At 43.4% G+C, this 24,226-nt stretch overlaps 1 protein-coding gene across 5 annotated transcripts in view; it reads left to right on the top strand.

The window, feature by feature from the left end:
• The window catches only part of TRIP12 (thyroid hormone receptor interactor 12), a 165,562-nt gene that overhangs the window by 127,377 nt on the left and 13,959 nt on the right, over window positions 1-24,226 (top strand). For all 5 annotated transcript variants that reach the window (XM_024210928.3, XM_024210912.3, XM_024210944.2 and 2 more), the window contains 8 exons: window positions 943-1,070; window positions 1,339-1,490; window positions 2,324-2,466; window positions 4,092-4,248; window positions 6,746-6,844; window positions 7,371-7,485; window positions 10,838-10,992; window positions 11,598-11,762. In XM_024210928.3, the coding sequence (XP_024066696.1) occupies window positions 943-1,070; window positions 1,339-1,490; window positions 2,324-2,466; window positions 4,092-4,248; window positions 6,746-6,844; window positions 7,371-7,485; window positions 10,838-10,992; window positions 11,598-11,762 (1,114 nt within the window). The remainder of the gene's footprint in view (window positions 1-942; window positions 1,071-1,338; window positions 1,491-2,323; window positions 2,467-4,091; window positions 4,249-6,745; window positions 6,845-7,370; window positions 7,486-10,837; window positions 10,993-11,597; window positions 11,763-24,226) is intronic.

Here is a 24,226-nt window from a genome sequence, read left to right as displayed (position 1 = left end):
CAGGGAAGAATCTCTCTCCAAAGTTTTGGGTTTATGCTTTTTAAAGGGATTTGTATATATTAGGCCTCAAGACTGTTAAAGCATCTCTTTTGTAGGTAGCCCATAAATCTGCTTTTTGATCACCGAGCAACTTACTTTGATGGAAAAATACTTACTTTGTAGGACCTACATACCAAATGCTGATTGGCAACAGTTAACATTCTTGGATTATATCAATCCCAGCTGATGGGGTGGAAGTTGATGAATTGTTTGGAAATACAAAAATAAAAGGGGGCTTCTCAAATGAAAGAAGCTTAAATTAAGGGAAATACTCTTTTATCAACCTTGAACAATTAAACAATAGAGGAACAATAGCCTGCTGCTCGAGGAACATTTTTGTGAGGCTTAAAAGTATTAATCGGTTTGGTAAAGCTTAATAAAAAATGCCACACAGGTTTGGTTTGTTTTAGTTTTTGTTTTGATTAAGGAATCTTCTGGTTATCTAGCCACATTGGGTATCCGTTGTATTGTCTCACTTAAGGCTGCAAGTTCCTTGAGGCAAGGGGCAGTCTTCTCTGTATGACTGGTATTGCATGTAGCACACTGATTTTCAACAATGTCTTTATAACTGTTTGCACCTATAGTGCATCACAAAGTATTAAACTGATCAAGAACAAAGAACATGTTTTGGACTGAGTGCACTTCCTCGCTTTGCCTCTCTCATACAATACATGAAATTGGCCATTTGTTTACTACTTCCTTTCCCCTCCGCCCACCCCAATATGTTCTATTTTCCCTTATGTTCCAAAATTTGCATTTGGTGGCTCCGCCAAATGTCTTGTTTGTTACCACTTAAACTTTGCCGTTGAAATGAAATTCTGGTAACCTGAGTGAATCTACTGTTTTTATTTTCAGGTCTGTTGTATTCCAGAACCATATTAATAAATGCTTTACAATTTTTAGGTACAAACCAGTGCGAGAGGATGAAGATGGTAATAAGGACTGTGTTGGTGGTAAAAGAGGAAGGGCACAAACTGCTCCCACGAAAACTTCCCCTAGAAATTCAAAAAAGCATGATGAGTTGTGGCATGGTAAGTGCTTGTCGCGTGGGGATATGTAGGATGATTTGTGACAAATAAAAAATATTTTCTGTTTTTGTATACCTTTAATAAAAATATTCTTTCTTTCTCTTTCTTTTCCTGAATTACAATTTAGTTTATAGTCAGGTTTTGTTTTGAGTAACTGACAATAAAAAAAAGTGCATATCCAAGAAGCTAGAGTTCAAACTGATCAAAGTGTAACTCATTAACTAATTTGTTTAACAATAGAAATTGATTATCTAGTTTTTTCTCTCCCTAGATGGTGTGTGCCCTTCCGTGTCAAATCCTTTAGAAGTTTACCTTGTATTTACACCGCCTGAAAATATAACATTTGAAGACCCCTCATTAGATGTTATCCTCCTTTTGAGAGTTTTACATGCTATCAGTCGATATTGGTATTACCTGTATGAAGTGAGTAATACATTTAATCACTTGGAAGGCTTTCTGTAAATCTGTAGAGAACTGTCATTGCTAAAGGTATTGAGACAATACACAAGTAAACTTTTCAAACTGGTAAAAACATTACTCTACTGTAACTAGATAAAAATCAACAAAGTATTGAATGTTAGAGAATCATTTTAGTGTAAGGTGTAAGGTGTGGAGTACAAAAACTCTTGCAAGACTACAAAAATACAGCTACAAATGTAGGATAATAGAACTAAATATATTGCTATTTCCTTATTTAAGGAACACGTCTAAAATTTTTAATGCCCATCTCTAATTTAAATAGAATTTGAACACTTACTTGCTATCCATACATCAGATAAGTGCTGATTACTGGGTGCTGAGACAAAAACAGTGTTTGGGAACATACCTAATAATCCCTCTATCCATGAAGTGATGGAATATCATGAGTGATGCCCTCCACCCCCTGAATTTACCCTCTGTTGGTAAGGTGATGACTTTTGACTACTAGAGGGTTTTGTGATGTCCAGTCAAACTCCTTGGTGTTCTCTTCTAAAAAGTCTTCAAATCTCCTCCTTTTCCCTCCAAACCAAAAGAGCAATACTTCTGAAGAGGGATGAAGGGAGTGAACAGTGGAGGTCCTTTGGACCTCAGGTTGATCAGTCTTGGAAAGAACAGATACAGTAAAAGATCTCAAAGCATTCTCATCCACCCCCACCAAAAAAAGCAACGAGTCATTAAAAAGAAATTGTGTGTAAAAAAAAAAAAAAAAAAAAGTTGGTATCTTCTGAATTCCAATGCTTTTCTAAATAGAAGCACACTGTCTCTTGATCTCACAGAATGCAGTTTGCAAGGAGATTATTCCAACCACGGAATTTATCAACAGTAAATTGACAGCAAAAGCTAACAGGCAGCTTCAGGATCCTTTGGTAATCATGACAGGAAACATACCAACTTGGCTGACAGAGCTTGGAAAAACATGGTATGAAATGGCTGGCTTTGGTTTAATAAATCACTTTGCACTTTTACAGCTCAATTATTCCCTCTTGCACAGCATACATTGCTGTGCATCTCTAAAGAGGTGAGAATGGTATTTATAGAGGTACAGGAGACTTCTCCGGTAACGTGGTAATATATGGTTGATTCCCAGCATGTAGTATTGCATGACTTAAATCGCATTAATGTATTTAAGCAAACGTGGATTGATTCTAATTGTCAGTGATAGTTGTGTGAAAATTTTTAGGTTACTATTCATAGGCTAGTGTTCTTGAAAGCTTCAGCACTGTGACAAGTGTAAGGCAAAATAACCCATATTTGGCTCCTATTTGATATTTAATGCATTGTTTGGGACATGTTTCTGTATTCTTTCCCTGCTCTAGGCTTAGTCAAACCATTAGGATAGATACTTTTATTTTCATGGCATTTTCACTTTTATTCCACAGTATCTTTAAGCTCAGAGGAGCACCAGGAAGTTAGACCCCCGCATGTCACTCAAATGTCCTAAACTGATTTTAAAATATTTTGAGATAATGGATTTTTGTCTAGTTATTTCCTTAAGTTGCAGTTCATAGGGGAATGTGTAATTTTACATTAAAAGAAAATACTGTATCTAAACCACTATTTGAAAACCAGTCCATGTTCAGAACTAGGGTTAAGTTTAAGAAATCTAAACAGTTGAAAGTATATGTTAGCTAAATACCTTTAACTCTGTCCCTGTAATAACATGAGAAACGGGAACTGAAGCAACCTTCTCTGTTCATAACAGGTGACAACAAAAACTGGAATCTTACAGTCTTATTTAGCTTTTAAAAACAAAAAAACCCCACTGTCCTCAAAGTAGTTTTGAAATTTGACTGACATAATCCAAAATAATCTTTCCCCATTCCTTATGTTCCACAGACATGAATTATTGAAATAAATCAAACTCAGAGCGTGTGTGTGTGTGTGTGTGTGTGTGTGTGTTTATAAACAAAAACAAACCTAGGTCTAGATTATAAAATGGAAAGTAAATCAGAAAAGTAGTGGAAGACTAAGCCTACTCTTACAAATAATTTAATATACACATCTTAATACTACTCGCCTTGCAGGTTCTGAAAGATGAGTTGTAATGTCTTCCACAAACTGCAGATTTCTTAAAACCCCTCTGAAAAATGAGAAAGTAGTAGTTGACAATGATATAGTTGGTGCACCAATGAAGTCACTTTCCAAATTAAGACATCCAGAACCTTGGGCTGTGGTCTTTTAAAGTCCTTGACTTGAAAATATTACTTGTAAAACAGGTATTAAGGAACTAGTAAGAGCGATTGGTAACATTAAGTATACATCTCTGTACTCTTAAATATTTGGGTTTAACCTTCACTCTGAATTTTCTAGATTTCTAATGGTTGCTTTTTAAAAACTTTGCAAAGTTTTTAATCTTAAATACCTGATCTCAAGCTTAGTCTCTTCTGTTCTCAGAAGTACCCTTTACACTAGGAAAAGTGTCCTCTAAGGGGTGATACAACTGGCCTCTCTAGTTCCAGGCATTATGAAACCTCTGTTTAGTCTACTTAAATTCTCAAGACTACAGATTTCCAGTATAAACTAACTAATTCCAACTCTTCACAGCCCATTTTTCTTTCCATTTGACACCCGGCAAATGCTATTTTATGTAACTGCTTTTGATCGAGATCGAGCAATGCAGAGATTACTAGATACCAATCCAGAAATCAATCAATCGGATTCTCAGGACAGTAGAGTGGCACCGCGACTGGACAGGAAAAAAGTAAGTGTTATGCGAAAATCCATTTCACAAGGGAGTGAGTAGTAGTTTGCCATGTGGATCATTCTTCCACAACTTCCGGTGAAGGGAGATCTTAGTGTTTGCTCAAAATGACACAATCTCAGTTGTACTAGTACATATCTCAAGTGGATTTTTGAGAAACGGGCCCATTGTAGGGGTGGCAAACTCCCAAAAGAATGAAGTGTATCCCCACTGAATATCTGCTATTGGGAAGCAGGCATAGCTGGCACATGTTATGTAACTCCTCCCCAACACATTTTGGATGTTTAAGGATTGGAGACAATGCCTGCCTGTGACATGTAAACTTTGTTGTTGAAAATGTTTATTACACATCTATACAAAGCATCTACATGTAAGTACTTAAGGGTTCTTTATTAGGCTTATCCTTGTTATATTCACCCGATTCAGTGTTTTCTATTGATTCTGGAAAAGGCATATTAATAGTACACACCAGAAAAGTATCCATATGTTTCAGTATTCAGTGTAATGCATTCTTGTACAGAGTATAACTATGACCCTGACACATGATGAGAAAACTGATAGCCTTGTTTCAGAGTAGCAGCCGTGTTAGTCTGTATCCGCAGAAAGAACAGGAGTACTTGTGGCACCGTAGAGACTAACAAATTTAGAGCCCACGAAAGCTTATGCTCAAATAAATTTGTTAGTCTCTAAGGTGCTACAAGTACTCCTGTTCTGTTAGCCTTGGATATTTAACTCCCTCCTGAACAGCCACCAGACCCTAATAGCTTATTGCCTGGACAACAGAGGAAGGAGACAAGATATCAGGAATGTGGCTTACCTGAGTCATACCTTCTTAAATAACATATCTGGGAACTATCAGCAATAGCTTGTCCTATTAAGGTCATCCTTCCTTTGTAATCCATTCCACATGGTGGAGGGCTTCTGTCAGCCTCTCAAACTGCTAACTGAGTCCCAGCCCACTGGTGGGACCTCCACTACCCTTTCCTTGTTCAAGGGTGAAGAGGGTGCTGAGTGGGCAACATGTCAGCTGATAATTTCTACTATGATGCCCCAGCCTGGGGCTGAGACTTAGTTTTTCTGGTCCAGAGCAAGAATGCTCCCTACTAGTACATAATCCTACAATTTTAGGACTACCAGTTTGCATTTGACATGAAACAACTTTTAATAAGAATTTTATATAAATAGTTCACCACTGAATACAACTTCTTGCTTTATATAAAATTAATACATGTTTAAAAGCAAATTATTTTATTTAGAATCATAGAAATATGGAGGTGAAAGGGACTTTAAGAGGTCATCTAGTCCAGCCCCGTGTCGTGCTTAAGCAGGACCAAGTAAACCTAGATCATCCCTGACAGGTGCTTGTCCAACCTGTTTTTAAACCTCCCGTGACAGAATCCACAACCTCCCTTGGAACCTTCCTATTCTAGGGCTTAACTACCCTTATAGTAGGGAAAGTTTTTTTTTTTTTTTTTTTTTCCCCTACTATCTAACCTAAATATCCCTGGCTGCAGATTAAGCCCATTACTACTTGTCCTATCTTTAGTAGATGTGGAGAACAATTGATCACTGTCCTCTTTATAAGAGCCCTGAACAAATTTGAAGACTGTTATTAGGTCCTCTCTTCTCAAGACTAAACATGCCCAGTTTTTAATCTTTCCTCAAATGTCACATTTCCTAAACTTTTCATCATTTTTGTTGCTCTTCTCTGGACTCTCTCTAATTTTGTCCATCTTTCTTAAAGTGTGGCATCCAAAACTGGACACAGGACTCCAGCTGGAGTCTCATCAGTGACAAGTAGAGTGGGACTGTTACAGCCCATGTCTCTCACGTGACAATTTGGTTAATACACCTTAGAATTGTTAACCCTTTTTTTTTTTTTGCAACTGCATCACATTGACTCTCTCGTTCAATTTGTGATCCCCAGATCCTTTTCAGCAGTACTACTCCATAACCAGTTATGCCCCATTTTTGTATTTGTGCATTTTTGATTTTTATCTTCCTACATGTAGTATCTTTCAGTGCTGCCAGACTTGTTGTTCAATCTGTCAAGGCCATTTTGAATTCTGTCTGTGTTCTCCACAGTTCTAGCAACCCTGCCCACCTTGGTGTCATTCTCAAATTTTATAAGCATACTCTACTCCATTATGCAAGTCATCAATGAAAGTATTGAATAGAAACAGACCTGGGACAGACTCCTGTGGGAATCCACTAGATAAGTCTTCAGTCTGACAGCAAACTATTGATAACTACTTTTTGAATGTGTTTTTCACCAGTTTTATACCTGCCTTGTCGTAATTTAATCTGGACCATATTTTCCTAGTTTCATAATGAAACTATCACGTGGGACTGTGCCAAAAGCTTTACTGCAATCAAGATACTATGCAAACTTTCTCATTCCAAAATTTTGTTTCCTTTCTGTTATAACTCCCTTGTTTGCTAAGGAATTGAGATTTGCAAAAATTAATTCAATTGCCTAAATGTCTTTAATGTGTAGCGCACTGTGAACAGAGAAGAGCTGTTGAAACAGGCAGAATCTGTGATGCAAGATCTAGGCAGTTCGAGAGCTATGTTGGAAATCCAGTATGAGAATGAAGTAAGTAATGGCTGTGACTGCATTAACCCTTTTTTAATGAATGTTCGTACAAAAGCTGTAATTGCATTAGAATAACTTGGTCAGGCTGTCTTCCAGCCTACTACTGGCAGCTAAAAATTCCATCCACTAATGCATATCTACTTCTTCCAAATATGATTGGCTTCTGACTCTCCAAATAGCTAGATGAAACATACTTTGCAACTGCAAATGCGCATTAAAGTCCGCAGTTAGAAATGTGTTCACTTTAAAGTTAGAAAAAATCTTACTCAAGCAAACACATGTGCATGTGTCTAGCTTGGTTGCTAGGTGACTTAATAAATATTCTGTTTGGTCAGTATCCCTTTTCTGTGTATGAATTTTTGCTAGATTTCTGTAGGTTTATTAATAGTTTTTTGGTTATAGAAAGGCCTTTTTCTGGAAGAAGAAATTGTAATGAATATAACTGTTCTATATTATTGCACAGCTCACACTTTAAATTAAAAATGTTCTGAATATTAAATGAAAAATTACCTTTTTCTCTCTGAAGGTTGGCACAGGTTTAGGACCTACACTGGAGTTTTATGCACTTGTATCTCAGGAACTACAGAGGGCAGACTTAGGCCTCTGGAGAGGTGAAGAAGTAACTCTATCCAATCCAAAAGGTGACTGTTTTTCTGATTATCAATGTACTTTCAGCTGCTTCAGAAACTGTCCTTTGGGACTTTCAGGTTCTAATGCCTTAAAGTGTAATTCTACCCAAAAAAGTGGTTGTCAAAGGTCACTTGTCATGGTTATTTGGCTAGCTGCACTGCTGCCCCTTCTCTGTGATCTCTGAGTGAACCCCCCTACTGATATCAGGCCTTAGGCCTTTACCTCTCCTAAGGTGGAACTCTGCAATTTGCGCACTCTGACCAGGACCTTGGTTACAGCCACCTTGGTATCAACCGTAACTAATCCAGCAGGAGAAACGAGTTGGCACTTGCAAAAAGTGATTTTCTCCAGAAGCCTGTGATCGCATGTATTTGAAGTGAGAAAGAAACAACTTCTAAACAAAGCATGATTTTGTTTTGCCCAAAAGGTACATGTTATCTCCGTTCCCCTAAAAACCAACCCAGGGTCACACTTGTATTAGTTTTATTACAATGCTGCTGTTGGGTCAGATAGAAAAGAGATGGAGCTTATTCATACACGCACACATTCACTGCATTCATACCCTCATGCACCCACACACTTACACAGGCGGAGAGTTACCGGAGACAGCATGGAGACGGAGAAGCCGAAGCGTGGTAGATCTGGTGTGTCCGCCTGCGGTCACGAATCCAGGCTGCTGAGCAGGTCAAGGAGCAGCAGCTGCTTGTGTGCATGGCTGCTTCCTTTTTCTGGAACTGGGCAGCTCCTGTCACGTACACTGAGTTTTCCTTCTGTCTCCATCACCGAGAAGCATTCCCAGACCAGTTCCTTTCATGCATACCAGGTTCTTCTTCTCTTTACATAGGGTTACCATATTTCAGCAAGCAAAAAGGAGGATGGGAGGAGCCCCGCCCCCGTTCTGCCCTAGCCCTGCCCCTGTCCTGCCCTAGCCCCGCCCCCGTCCTGCCCTAGCCCCTTCCACTCCCTTCCACTTCCCGCCCCCCTCAGAACCCCCAACCCTCCCCCTGCTCCTTGTCCCCTGACTGCCCCCTCCTGGGACCCCTGCCCCTAACTGCCCCCCAGGACTCCACCCCCTACCTAAGCCTCCCTGCTCCTTGTTCCCTGACTGCGCCCTCCTGAGACCCTCGCCCCATCCAACTGGCCCCCTAGGACCCTACCCCCTACCTGTACCCTGACTGCCCCAACCCTTATCCACACCTCCACCCCAGACAGACCCCCGGGACTCCCATGCCCCATCCAACCATGCCCCACCCCCTGATAGCCCCCCCCAGAACTCCCGACCCATCTAAACCCCTCTGCTCCCTGTCCCCTGACTGCTCCGATCCCTCTCCCCACCCCTGCCCCCTGACAGCCTCCCCCCAGAACTCCCAAACACCCCCCCGTTCCTTGTCCCCTGACTACTCCTCCTGGGACCCCTGCTCCCAACTGCCCTCCAGAACCCCACCCCCTACCTAAGCGTCCCTGTTCCTTGTCCCCTAACTGCCCCCTCCTGAGACCCTACCCCCACCTGTACCCTGACTGCCCAAAACCTTATCCACACCCCCAGAAAGCCCCCCCCTGAATACCAACCCCCCCCCCCGCTCCCTGTTTCTTGACTGCCCCCTCCAGAACCTCCCTGCCCTTTCTCCGACCCCCTTACTCTGCCGCTCAGACCAGCGTGCCGGAGGAGGAGCGGGGGAGGAGCTCCAGACTGCCATTGCGAACTGCCGGCTGGTGATCTGCGAATGCAGGGAGGGAGGGAGGGAGCTCTGCTGCAGGGGGGAGGAGGGGCTCTCTCTGGCTGTCGGAGCCCCATGTAAGTGGCACCATCCAGCCGGCTGCCCTGTTAGCCGTGCGTGCTCTGCATGGGGGGGGGGAAGTCCGGACATTTACAAATTCCCCCCGGACGCTATTTTTAGCTCTAAAAGCCGGACATGTCCGGGGGAATCCAGACGAATGGTAACCCTACTTTACAGCACTTCGTGATTGCCTTCTCAGGGCAGATTATATCAGACACACCTGTCTCCTGTCTCTCTGGACTCCTTTCTCCTTGCAGCTCCTCCGCCCAGTCCCACATACAGTCCCTTGTTCACACTCCCTCGTTCACACTCTGATATTAGAGGGATGGGATATTAGAAAGCTTGGAAGTTCATACAAGTGGTAACTTTAAAAGGTTACAGAGCTTGCAAAGGTTACAAAACTTAAAAGGCTATGCTACCAATAACTGAAGTTACAAAATCTGCAAAAAAGGTTGCAGAACTTAATGATACAAGTTACAGATCTTACAATTGCATTTGAGTGGAGGCTTTACATAACAGTACACAGCACTTAGAAGTGGATTTAAAATAAGAGACCTGAACATACATTCTGTTACCTAAGATTAATCTCTCTATCCAGAGCTCAAGTGGGTCTGGCTTCTTCCCCATCTGAGTTGAGAGAACCAGCCTACACTCCTTCTAGCCTTCTTTTCTGAGTGTTTCAATCAGACTGCCAGCCTTTTTAACTGACCCGTACTGAGGCCTCTCCACCCTCTTCTCCTCCCCCCACTCCTTTTGCCTTGGGCAGCTTTTTAATTGCTAAGGTCTTTTGATCTTTTAGGGTCTCCTTCCCTAGCCTTGGGAAGAGTAAAATGTCCTATCCTGGATGGAGCCAGCTGTGTAACTTCTTCTCCCAGTTGATGGCCCAGCCATTGTTATCTTAACTCCCTTGAATCTGGGTACCTAAGGCTATTTTGTGTCAACTTTCCTATTTGGCAACTCAGCCCTTTTACAGCCTTGTTTGGTAAAGTCCATGCATTCAGGCAGGCAGCAATACACACTTGAACAGGGAAACAGTCACACATAATATTCATGAGAAATAATAGACATTTTCGAAGTTTGTCTCAGGACCTTCATACTCAAGAGCGGTCATTATCTTAAGACTTTTATGTAATGTAAGTACATTCATGTGTTTAGAAATCTGGATGGAGTGTTTAAACTTTGTGAGAAAATGAAGAAATAAAAATAATCTTAAAGGGACGCTGTCAGGGTAATCACTTATTAAAATTTCCTTGTTATGACTATGAACAGTGAAAATATTAATTCTAAACTTTGTTCAGCTTTGGCAAATAAAAACAAGTCAATTTCTATTTCAGTATTACAGTATTATTCTGCAGTATTACAAGATTGTTTGATTGCTTTGCTAATGCTGCAAAGAATGGTTAAATTTGTAACTGATGGGGTGAAATAGAAATATCATGATGTACATTTTTTAAAACTGACATTTTAACAACCTAAATTTTAGGCCAGAATGACTGGACTCTGCCTTTAACTCATTTTTTAAATGAAACAGCATTATGTAAGTACTGAACTCGCCCCCCCCACCTCCTTTTTCCCCCCCCAACAGGAAGCCAAGAAGGCACAAAGTATATTCATAATCTCCAAGGCCTATTTGCGCTTCCTTTTGGTAGAACAGCTAAACCAGCTCACATTGCAAAGGTTAAAATGAAGTTCCGTTTTCTGGGAAAACTAATGGCTAAGGCTATCATGGATTTCAGATTGGTAAGAATGAAATTTGATTTTTTTTATCTGAAGTAATATATAACACTATTTTCTGGAGGTTCCAATGTTGAACACTTACTGCTAGACTCTAGATTTAGGAAGACAAAGTTGGTAATGCTGCGAGTCTGATTATGGCTTAATATTGAAAGAACCTAAATTTCAGCACTTTCAATGCCAGTCAGTATTTTAAAATGAAGATGGGTTGTAATCTTGTTAGGGGATCTCCTGAGTGACTCTAGCTCATCTTTCTCTGGAAGAGAGAGCACCTAATTTCTGTATACATTGTGATTTTATCCCTTTGTGTATGTAGCCCAAAATTATATGGGGCTTGTGATATAGTCGCAAATGCTGAAAATTCATACTTGCTTATCACTACCATACCTAGGTCTTTCAACGTAACTCTGTCCTTTATATTAAAATCTCCACTATACATTTCTCTCAAAGTACTATATATATTGCATGACAAACCACTCTCTACTAGTCCAAAAAACGTTTTGGAAAAGGTACTGCTCAGGGAATGAAACATCAAAACTTAAAGCAATTGAAACCTGAATTTTTTTTGCATTAACTATAAATTTTAAAACAATGCTACTTTTGGCTTCCAGGTGGACCTTCCCCTTGGCCTTCCTTTTTACAAATGGATGTTACGACAGGAAACTTCCCTCACTTCACATGACTTGTTTAATATCGATCCAGTGGTAGCTAGATCAGTATATCATCTTGAAGATATAGTGAGACAGAAGAAAAGACTTGAACAGGACAAATCACAGGTAGGAAGGGAGGGTAATTTATATGAAGGGGAAAGGCCAACTTTGATTTTACATATTTCTGGATTTTTGCAAGCCATAGTTGAAATAGAGTGAACATATTTATCTTCTTATAAATACTTAATTGATATATTCTTAATATGCTAATAAAAATTACTACTTTTCTCAGTAGTAGTATTCCTCTTGTATCAATTTGAAGTCAAAGTTGTAAATAATTTGCTAGCAATGGACAACCAGGTTACCTTTTTGTAAAGATACCGACAAATCTACATTGGATGATGTAGCATACAGTATGAATTCCTAGTCATTTATTAGCAAAGAGTTTTTTCACTCAATTGCATATAAGCACAATTATTAACACTGCATCACACTTCTGGTTTTTTTAACACTGGTAACAAATCTGGTATTACAGAGAAGGGTTTATTTGGGCACTGCTCAGCAGCTCTATAGACACATCAGGAAGATTAACTCTCCCCCAATACAATAAAGACTTCTCACACATGTTGGAGAAAAATTAATCAATTGAAACAAATGTCACATCATGTATTTTGAAGTTAGACTGAGTTTTCTGATTTAGCAGAGTCAGATACATGCACAAATTAAAATACCTGTCCAATACAAGGTCAAAAAGTCAGGACTGTATCGAATTCCTTAGTTTTAAAGCAGCCTTGATATTTGAGGCATAACATGATGAGAATTTCTTCACTCTGATCAAAAAATTAGACGTGGACAATTTTCTTGAAGCAAAGTGTAAGAAGCTACTTGTACTCAAGAAGAGGTTTGATACCTCACTTCAGTTCCTAAAAGATAGCATACACAGAGTTAGCCAGGCTGTTTTTCAAAATTTTGCCAACTTTACCAGTTCTTCTCAGATGAGGTTTAGACGACGTAGGGCTAATCTACACTAGAAGCACTATATTGGCGCAGCTGCATCTGACCGCTCCTATTGGCACAATAAATCCACCTCTGTAAGAGGCAATAGCTGTGTCGGGGGGAGAAGCTCTCCCACTGACATAGCACTGTCCACACTGGCGCTTAGGTGGGTGTAATTTACAGCGCTTGTTGGGATAGCTTATTCTCACCCCTGAGTGACGGAAGTTATACCTAAGTAAATGGTAGTATAGACCTGGCATTAGTTAAAAATGCCTATGCTAGCACTCCACTGGAACTGAGCTAGTGAAGTATTTGTAGGAAATATTTGGCAGAAGAGCCAAGCATAGACTGGTCTTGTCTACGTCTGAAGTTGAAGACTTGCCTCAGTTCTAGCTTTAATGCCATGAAGTGTCTTTCAGTGTTCCCTTTAGTATTTGTTCTGATCATCTGAGTTTTGGTGCTGTGTATTTTGATAAGTGATAAAGGTTTAGTATTTGCCCTAAACTTCCCATCAAGACTTCAGTCTTACAACTTCAGTCGGTAATTTAATGAGTTCTTTTATTTATTTTAACGAAAACCTTCACCAGAAGAATGTGGCTTCACTATGGATTTTTGGGTCTTTCCTGTCACCTTCCTTGTATCCAAAAGATCTGGGACTTTGAAGCCACCCTAGAACCCAAATATAAGCAAATACTTGATTTGCTAAACTGCAGGATGTTTCTGGGAGGATGTATTTCAGTGGGCGCTTTTGGTAACTTTTTGTATGTTTATGCTAGGGAAACTTTCCCAAACTTTCCCAGTTACTAATAGCAGTTCAGCTCGACTAGTGGCAACAATGTAATATAGATTGGTTGCTGGCTTGTTAAGCATCATGTTATCTAGCTCAGCTCAGATTCAGAGGCCAGTGTTAACTAGGGCTCCCAGTATTAATATTGGTGCAACTGAGTTTTTGTTAGCAATAGTGTGAAAAATCTTTAAAACTTGACCGTCTTGTATGCATTGAAGGGACCTATTCAGTCAGACGCAGTCTGCATCTCACTTGCAAAAGGGGAGCAATCATCTGAAAAAGCCCAATACCAACCTACTTGGGGGGGAGATAAATAGAGCCAACAGGGATAAGTGAGGATAATTAAGGGATGGCTGCAGTTGTCATCTTAGTACTCACAATTTATGAAAATAGAGACTGTTCAAGACAATTTGTGTAGCACTTAGTCCTCCTTTAAACAGAAGGCTGGTTTTAACCTTAACTATGGGAGGGCTCTACACCTCTATCAGCAGCAGCATAGTAAACTCATAGAGGTGTGAAGTGACCTATTCATCTCAGTGAGAGATTTGTCAGATGAAAGAACGTCCAGTGGAGATGACTGTAGCCTGAAATAATAGCTCTGAGGGTAGGTCTACACAGCAAACAGAAACTGTTGGCTGGCTGTGCCAGCTGACTCCAGCCAGAGCCCAGAAAGCTGTGGTTCTGTTTCATTGCAATGTAGACTTCCAGGTTCTGGCAGGAGGGGGGCTCTAGGACTCTCTGACTCTGCAGTGCAGGGCCCCCCAGAGCTTGGTGCACACACAAGGGCAGGAAGCAGCGCTCGGACCCCCAGATCCCAGCTCAGATTGGGGGGTAGTAGGGAAGGAGGCTCAGACCTCTCCAGAGCTTGGCTTATCTAAAGGAGGCAGGGAAAGGGTAGAGGGAGGTCAAGAAAGATGTGATGAGTTAGAAAGGGTTCAGAGAAGAGCCATGTGAATGATTAAAGGATTAGAAAATGTCTTAGTGTTATGCAGAAGATCATGCTAGATCAGTGGTCTCCAACCTTTTTATGCCCAAGATCACTTTTTGAATGTAAGGGTAACCCAGGATCTGTCCCGCCCCAGTCACTCCATCCCCGCTGCTCTCCCTCATTCTCACTCACTTTCACCGGGCTGGGGTGGGAGGTTGGGGTTCGGGAGGGGGTGCGGGCTCTGGGCTGGAGCCAAGAGGTTCACAGTGTGGGAGGAGGTTCTGGGCTGATCCTGGTGCAGGGGGTTGGGGTGTAGGAAGGAGTGTGGGGGGGGTCAGGGCTGGGGCTTGGGCTGCAGGAGAGGGTATGGGGTGCTGGCTCCAGGAGGGGGGCTCAGGGCTGGGGTTGGGGTGCAGCCTCCCACCAGGCAGCATTTACCTCCAGCAGCTCCCAGTCGGCAGCACAGCGTGACTGCCAGTAAGGCAGGCTCCCTACCTACCTCAACCCCACGCCACTCCTGGAAAGGGCCAATGTGCCCCAGGGGGGGAGGGCGGCACATGGCTCTGAACGCTGCCCCTCTCTGCAAGCACCGGCCCCACAGCTTCCATTGGCCACAGTTCCCCATTCCCGGCCAATGGGAGCTGCGGGGACGGTGGTTAGCAGCAGGAGCAGTGTGTGGAGGGAGACCCCGGTCCCTCCCACCACTGGCTACTTCCAGGAGTGGCATGGGGCCGGGGCAGGCAGGGAGCCTGTCTTAGCGGCAGCCCCGCTGCACAGCCGGAAATCCTCCAGGATCAACCAGTCAATCGCGATCAACCAGTTGGTGACCACTGTGCTAAATGATCGTAATGATCCCTTCTGATCTTAGAATCTATGAACCTCTTTAGATTGTGTTGCAGGCATGGGAGGAGAATGTAGGGCTGGCAGGTGCCCCTGTCATCCCCATGTCCCTCTTCTCTCTCCATGTCTCCCTTCCCCATCAACTGATCCACCCCAACTCTTCTCCACCTATTAGCACCTACTCTTCCACCCAATCACCCTCCTCTCCCAGCAAGCATTTGCTTGTAATAGCTTCTCTACTTTAATTTAAAAAAAAAAAAAAAGAGAGATGCAGCCATATATTTCATGTGGGTGTGCACGCCATGTGCACTGGAGCCAGACAACTTTGCCTAGCAGTATCCATAGAGGCGATGTCTGGAGCCATAGCCCCTCCTGTGGCTGTATAAGGGTGGTGCTGCCCCAACCCACTCAGTCCCTTCTCACCACCTATGGCTAGAGTTGAGGGTCTCTGTGGTGTCTTCACCTCACACTTCCTCTTTTTTTTTTTTTTTAGTTCTGGGAACTTTTCTTGTGTATATAGTAGTAGTAGTACCTTAGGTTTAGTTTAGTGTTAGTAGAGTAGCTGGCTGCCTGTGTGATACCCTTGCCAGGTTCAAGCATTGTCCATCCTGCATAGGGGCCATCCAGAACAGCAACCCCCACAGGAGGTGCTTGTTGTGTCTTGGCGAGGGCCACATTGGTGAGGTGCTCCATCTGCAAGTTGTTCACAAAGAGGACTCAGGTGGTGAGAGACTTGCAGTTAAAGCAGCACCTTGTGGAGCAGGCCCACTTCAGCACCAAGGACCTCATCTGACCAGCGGTAGCTTTCAGATCTGGCAAGTGATGCCACCCCGCATGCTGGTTCTAGCATTTTCCCCCAAGAGGAAATGTGGTCTTTTGCCCTCCTCTGACGTGACAAGGAAGAGGACCCAAAAAATAAGTTGGGACAATTCTAGGACTTGTGGAAACTCCTCCTTTACCAGGAGGAGTGCTAACCACCACTATACTCCCTCCGGCATAAATGATGGAGCGTGTCGGTCTAGCCGCTCCTAGATACCACATCAAGAGCAGCAGAGGCCTGTACGGTCAACTCTGGTCCTAGCCCGTGTGTGTCTGAGTCCAGTACCAAAGATGTCAGCACCAGCACCGACAGTCTCCATGCCAACTGCATACAAGGCAGCATCAGACCTACTTTGCTTCTCAGTCCAGACTCTCCACTGGCTCAGGAGTTCTCTGGTGCTATGGCTTCTGCCAGTTCATTCTCCATTGTGCCCTTGGTGCCTTCTGGCCGTGTGGCAGAGCCACTAGGTCCATTGGCACCACATCCCCCACCACTTGGGCCACAAACTATGGAGCTGAGGCCAGGCTTGGCACTTGTGTATCTTTTGGCACACTCATCTTAGCAGTCAAAAAAGATAAGTGTTGAGAATCATTAGGACAGGGATAGATAATAAGACAGAAAATATCATCATATTGCTTCTATATAAATCGATGGTACGCAGGGCCGGCTCCAGAGTTTTTGCCGCCCCAAGCGGCGCGCAAAAAAAAAAAAAAAGCCACGATCGCGATCTGCGGTGGCAATTCGGCGGAAGGTCCTTCGCTCCAAGTTGGAGTGAGGGACCGTCCCCTGAATAGCTGGATGTGCCGCCCCTCTCCAGAGTGGCCGCCCCAAGCACCTGCATGGCAAGCTGGTGCCTGGAGCCGGCCCTGATGGTATGCCCACATCTTGAATACTGAGTGCGGATCTGGTTGCCCCATCTCAAATATTTATTGGAATTGGAAAAAGTAGAGATGGGCAACAAAAATGATTAAGGGGTATGGAACAGCTTCCCTATGAAGAGAGATTAAAAAGATTGGGACAGGTCAACTTATAAAAGAGATGACCAAGGGGGGACTATAATAGAGGTCTATAAAATCATGACTGGTGTGGAGAAAGTGAATAAGGAAACACTGTTTACTCCTTCTCATAACACAAGAACTAGGGGTCACCCAATTAAATTAATAGGCAGCAGGTTTAAAACAAACAGAAGGAAGCATTTCTTCACACAACGCACAGTCAACCCATGGAGCTCTTTGCCAGAGGATGTTGTGAAGGCCAAGACTATAACAGGGTTAAAAATAACTAGATAAATTCATGGAGGATAGGTCCATCAATGGCTATTAGCCAGGATGGTCAGGGATGCAACACCATGCTCTGAGTGTCCCTAGCCTCTATGTGCCAGAAGCTGGGAATGGGTGATGCGATGGATCACTTGATGATTACCTGTTCTGTTCATTCCCTCTGAACCACCTGGTATCGGCCTCTGTCGGAAGACAGGATACTGGGCTAGATGACCCATTGGTCTGACCCAGCATGGCTGTTCTTATCTACACCTTGCTGCCTTTCAGCCTGTCTTCTGTTCCCTGGGTTTTTACCAAGTATATAGTTGTGGTAGCAGCATGTCTCAGGAAGAAGGGAATTAATATCTTCCCATGTCTGGGCAACTAGTTACTGAGGAGCAAGTTCAGAGATGAAGTGCTCTGTCATGTCCACTTCACACTATGCCTACATGATTGTCTAGACCTCATCCTAAACAGTGGGAAGTCAGCATTGGTTCCAACTGAAAGAATCAAGTTCATTAGGGCCACGATAGACTGAGTTCAACAGCATTTCTACCGACAGTGATTCTACGCAATCTTCCATCTTTGTCTGGAGCTGCAGGCACAACCACAGCCCAAGTGTGTCTCAGGTTGCTAGGCCATATGTTCATATGCACACAGGCTAACTCCTGCATCCTCTTCAGATGTGGCTGAAGTTTGTCTATCATCCAAATAGCTATCCCTTGGACACGCTGGTCTTACTCCCCCACCAATCCTTATAGTGGTGGATAATTCTGGACAATGTATGTCAGGGCGTTCCTTTTGCTCAGCTTCCACAGACCAGGACTGTAGTCATCAATGCCTCCTTAATAGGTTGGGGAGTGGATCTGGACTTGCTGAAAGTTCAAGGTCTGTGGTCAGACCGAGAAGCTTTTCTGTGTATCAACCTGAGGAGGAGGAATGATATTCAAAGGCAGTCTGCTTAACAGTAGGAAGTGCTTCTTCGCGGCAGCCTGTTAGGCCAAGGGGAAATGGTTCTTGGTATGGTCATTAGCCCAGGAAGTTCAACTGACACTGGCTTGTATTCAGGACATCTTGGAGTACTTGTTACCCATTCAGTCTTCTGGCTTTGCACTGGCAAGGAGAGTCCACTTAGTGGTGATTTTGGCACTTCATCCATCTGTCCATGGGAAGTCAGTGTTTTCAAGCTCCATGGCAGTGCTGTTCTTAAAAGGAATCATTTGTCTCCAACCACCAGTTAAAGAGCCTGTTCCTTTCTGGAATGTTCATTTGAACCTCTGGCAGCTTTTCTGCTTCTGTGTCAGAAAACTGCCTTCCTTGTGGTGTTTAAGATGTGCGAGGAGAGCGTTTGAGTTGTGGGCTTAGAGGCAGAGCCTCCTTACTTAGTCTTTGGAAAATTGCATGTAACCCTTCAGCCATACCCTATTTTTTTGTTTTGGTTTGGTTTTTTTAAATCAGAAGTAGTTTCCCAGTTTTACTCGTTGAACCCCAGAGGAGCAGTGTCATCAAACGCTCAATGTCATGTGATTGTCTAGCTTTTTATCTGAATAGAACTAAATCTTTGTTCACCTCATCTGTTTCATGTGCAGACTGAATGAAGGGTCAAGCAGTCTCTTAACAGACAGTCTCCAGGCAGAAGAATAAAATCCTTGGAGGGAGACCAAGAGAAAGGGAAGGTCACCCTCTTGAGCAGAGAGTGAGGAGACTTTTTACCTCCTGGTAAGCTCTCCGCTCAGGCTTCTACTTTCTTAGATACGGAGATTCCAGTACCACATAAAAAGACCTTTGGCAAGCAGCCCTGTGCAGAGCTGGCATTGATGTTGAAATTGGAGCCTCTTCAACAGAAGGACTTTTTTTGAAGCCCAAGGATTCAGTCATTGTCCTCGGTACAGTCCTCCTCTAGCCTCTGTAAAGAGTGTGTGATTGCCCCTTGTTACCATCCTCAGTACCTCTTGATATGATGAGTCCCAAGGAGCAGTACTCAGGTTCTCCAGCACTGTCTAGGTTCCTTGCTCATGAGGACCTCCAAATATTGGAAGATCCAGAAGCTCCCCTGCTGAGGAATATAGAGGACTTTCCTGCCAGTACTGACATATCCTCTGGTACTGCCACATCCTTCCACAAAGATTCGGCTGCTGGTACTGATGTAGTTGCCAGTCCCTCTTTGGCCTATGTGACCCCAGTACCGACACTGTTTGTTTGTTTGTTTCATCCACTGGACCTGGATTAGGAGGCTTTCATTGACTCAGTGTCTGTCCATGATTACACCACCTTCCCCTTCCAACCTTCTCCCTCCATTGAAGTACATCCTGAGTAGGAGAGTCCTAGCACATTACTGACTTGCCAGCTCTGGCAAGGATACTCTTGGGTCCTGCTCCCTTCCCTTATGGCCCAGCACAGTGGGCTCTTTGGAATCTTTGGACTCCATATGGCAAACAGTTCTACAGGGTGCCCTCATGCAAGAGATCACTCCACACTAGATATTGAGGAGACACCAGCTTTTCACAAACCCTGTTCCTCACCAGATGAAGCTGTTATGTCAGCCCTGACATCCTACACAGATGACTTCAGGGCCTCATGAAAGGAATTGCGGTGGTCTTACAGATACTGTTGGAGAAAATACAAAAACTTCAGCATTCCTTGTTGGACATCTTACATGCTTCTCCCCAAAAAAGGTTGCCTTTCCCATCAGTGATGCTTTGTCACCAACCCATTAACATATGGCAAACTCTAGTCACCATACCTCCCATTTTTTTGTGGGCTGATTTAAAAAGTACTGTATTCCTGCCAGTATCTTTTCTCTCATCCCACCCTTAACTCTCTCGTCATCAGTGCTGTCATCAAAGGAAACAGATGGTACCAATCTAGATCTTCTCTTCTGACAAGGAGCTTACATACCTGGACCGTCTTCACTGAAAAAGCTGTTCCTTTTGTTGCTCTACAATTCCAAGTTGCCAACTAGCAGGCCTTGATGGCAAAATATAACTTCTTCCAAATTGCTCATTTTATTGAACATCTGAATCTAGACCAGATGGAGATGTTTATGGTTCTAATCACAGAAGGCCAGACAATTGCTAAGGCTTCCCTTCTGTCCTCACTCAATGCTCTCTATGGGAATTGCTGTAGTCCTGTATCGAGCATCATGACTACAATCCTCCAGCCTTCCCTGGGAAGCATAAAACACTGTGGAGGACCTTCCTTTTGAAGGGCCTAAGCTTTTTAGTGATGCAATGGATGGCTCTCTCAACTCACTCAAACTCCAGGGCAACCTCGTGACAAAAAAGAAAATTACTCCTGGGGGAATTCTGCATCACTGCACAGAATTCATGTCTTCTGCAGGAAAGCAAAGAAATCTGCAGACAAACAACTTCTCATGGAGGTCTGGTAGCGAACTGTGAGACACCATTGAGCTGTTTGCGACTTGCTGTATTTTCTACTCCTGGGGGAATTCGTCAAAATTAAAATTCTACAAGATTCTGAATATTTTATTTGTCAAAATAATGCAAGGGCAATGAGGTGAAGCAAAGGGAAGCTGCAGCCGGCGGAGATGTAAATCAGCACGGGGGGGATGGGGACTGGGCATGCATGGGTGGGGAGACATCAATCACCGCTGTGGGGGGACGGGACTGAGAGAACGAGAGACTGTCCCTCTGGCTCGCTATTGTGGCATGCCCAGTGTAGAGGGGCAGGGCTTTGGGGTGTTAGGAGGTAGGCGTGAGACAGGCTCTGTCCCCTAAGGCAGAGCATAACGTAGCAGCCTGCCTGCTTAGTTGTTCCCATTCTTGTTAGTGAATTCCCCCAGGAGCATAAAACAGGTGTAAAAGTTTTGAGGCTCCTTTACACTGACAGAGTGGTGTAAAGGAGCCTTATAAAAGCTTGTGCTGCTTTCGTGATTAGAACTGGTCTAAATTTTTGCTTGAGATTTTCCTATCAAAATGTGCTCCATGAACCGTTTACTACTGACCTTTCTGGAGATAGTCAGTGGCCAATATAAATTGAGTTTGATACCCCAGCCCTCACTTGCTCTTCAGTTGCCTACGATGTAATACTCACCATATGGCTGCATACATTTATTGACTAACTAGAAATAAAGGATCAAACCTAGCTACATTACCACTGGACAAAGAGGATTTGTCCAGTGCTTCCCAATCCCATTCTCCAACCATTGTATTTTAAATACATTACCAAAATAATTGAAACTGGTGTGATTATATTGCATTATTTTGACAAATAAAATATTCAGAATTTTGCAGAATTTTAATTTTTTGACAAGAATTCCCCCAGGAGTAGAAAATACAGCAAGTCGCAAACAGCTCAGTGGTCTCTCACAGTTCGCTACCAGACCTCCATGAGACCAACCAAACCTTCCAGGAGGCCCAGATTTTGTAAGAAGGATCTGTCTTCCACAGTGACATTGCTGTTCGTGACTTCCTCCAAGTATCTGTTTTGATCGACTGGTCAAGAGTCATGAATTGCCGCCCTTTCTGGATCATATGCTGCACCAACCTGTCCTCCATTCCTATGGGGACAGTCTTTCCCCTTTCCTACCTTTCAAGAGTTCATCACTTCTGATAGATGGATTGTAGAGGTGGCTTCACTAGGCTATTCCTTTCATTTCAGCTCCATCCCTCCCTTCCACCCCTCTCCTTATCCCTTTTTCCAGGGACCCTTCTCATAAAAGCCTTTTAAGACAGGAGGAACACAATCCCTCCTACTCATGGCTTGATTAAACCTGTTCCAGTAAATTTTGTAGGAAAAGACTTCCCCTCAAGATACTTTCCCAGATTGTGGACCTCAGGAATGCCTTTGTCCTCTTCCAACAGTTAAGAACGGTAACGTTGGCAGCAGTAATTCCTCTTTAAATCCTGGGTACTAGTTCATCTCCCTTGACTTCCAGGATTCATGCTTTCATATTCTATATTCCCTTCCCACAGATGCTTCCTATGATTTATCGTTGGCAAGAACCACTACCAGTTCCAGGTCCCACCCTTCAGCCTTTCAACTGCCCCAATGGTCTTTAAAAAGCTCTTATCAGATGTTGCAGCCCCTCTTCATCGGATGGGAATAGTCATATTTTCCCTTCCTGGACAACTGGCTCATCAAGGGTCACTCTTTTTTCCTCAAGGAGCAGTCAGCAGTCAAAAAGGCCCGTATCCCCCTTCCACTTCTTGGGACTCCATCTCAACATGGAAAAATCTAGAGTCATATCCAGTGAATAGACTTAATCAGAGCCACTTTAGACTCCACTACTGGCAAAGCATGCCTGCCCACCCATGGACAAGTTTGCTACGTTGTCCAGCCTCATTGCCAGGCTACTACAGCCCACAAACCACAGCAAGGGCTTGCCTTTAATTTCTGGCCAGCATGGCAGCCTGTATATTTGTAATATTCCTGTCAAAACTACACTTGTGATGTCTTCAAGCCTGGCTCAGGTCTGTCTGCATCCCCAACAAGCACTCTAACTATCCAAGTAGGTGTTACCTCAGACAGTTCTTCACTTCCTCAAGTGGTGGAAGGGATACCCAAAAGCTGTGTGGGAATTCTACTTTCATGTCCTTCCCGCACAAAGATAATCACCACAGATGCCTCCCTCTGAGTCTGGGGTGCCCATTTTCCGGACTTCATAGCCCAGGGCAAATGCCTCACTCCCCGCTGTCCCTGGGAACATCTCTCCATATCAACATTTTTTTTTTTTTTTAAACTCAGAACAGTTTGATACACTTACCATCACTTCTTACTCAACATCGGGGCCACTCAGAGTAATGCTAGACAACTGGCTGCTCTCTATATCTATCATAAAAATCACCAAGGAGGAGCAAGATCCCAGTACTTAGGCACAGGTGTCATAAAACTATGGAATTGGTGCATATTCCACCACATAATAGTTTATATACCAAGGCTACAGAACATCATAGCGGACTCCCTAAGCAGGTATTTCTGTCACCATGTAATTCAGCTCCCACTTATGGTTGTATTTCAGAAGATCTCAGCCAGGTCTCCCTAGAGAACTTTATTTGCATCTGTGTCCAATGCAAAGAGCCAACACTTCTGTTTGAGGGGCTGTAATTTGTTGGGAAATGCTGTCTGCTCACCTCCAAAACCATTGTTGTTCAATGTCTTGAAGCTTAAAAGAGATCTGTAGCCATCCTGCTAGCAACATCATGGCCACAACACGCATCGTTCCCAGATCTGGTTTGTTCTTGCGGTTGCCTTTGTGCCCTTCAGCTGACCTCCTCACTCAAGAATCAGGCACTACCACCCATCCCAACCTCTCATTGCCCTATGTCAGGGCCTGGCTCCTAGATGGCTCTCTGTAAAATATGATTGCTCTCCAGAGGTCTACACAGTACATGCTAAATAGTAGAAAACCCACCACAAGGAAAACTTACCTACAGAAGTGAAGATGTTTTCAAGTCTAGTGTGTGGAACAGTCTTTCTCTTGAGTCTCTCCTCATGCACGTTCTTGATTACCTGCTAAACTATTTGTTTATTACTGAGCTAAATTAAGGTCCACCTGGCTGCCATTACAGCCTTTCAATTGTCCATTCCTCCTCCCCCGCACCCTCGATTAAGGGATTTTCAGTCTTTACTCACCCGACTACTGCACGGATTAAGGATCTGTTTAACCTTTTGTCCAAGAACCAAATCCACCATGGGACCTTAAGACATCATTCCTCATAACCATCATCTTGGAAGGATAGGTAAGCTAGAAGCTCCTATGTCTGCTCCACCATATATAGCATTCTGTTTGATAAGGTGACATTACGTCCCCATCCTTGCTTTCTACCTAAAGTTGCATCCATTTCACATTTAAGCAGGACGTTCATTTACTGGTGTCTTGCTCCAAGCCTTGCTTCTCAGAGAGGAAGCCAGTTTCCACACACTTGATGTAAGAAGAGCTCTTGTCTTTTACCTCAACAGGAATAATCTCTGCAGGGCTTCTCCCAGACTCTATATTTC

This window comes from Terrapene carolina, unplaced genomic scaffold, assembly GCF_002925995.2.
Source record: "Terrapene carolina triunguis isolate 2854851 unplaced genomic scaffold, T_m_triunguis-2.0 Scaffold88, whole genome shotgun sequence".
NCBI lineage: Eukaryota > Metazoa > Chordata > Testudines > Emydidae > Terrapene > Terrapene triunguis.
This window is presented reverse-complemented; position numbering and strand designations above follow the sequence as displayed.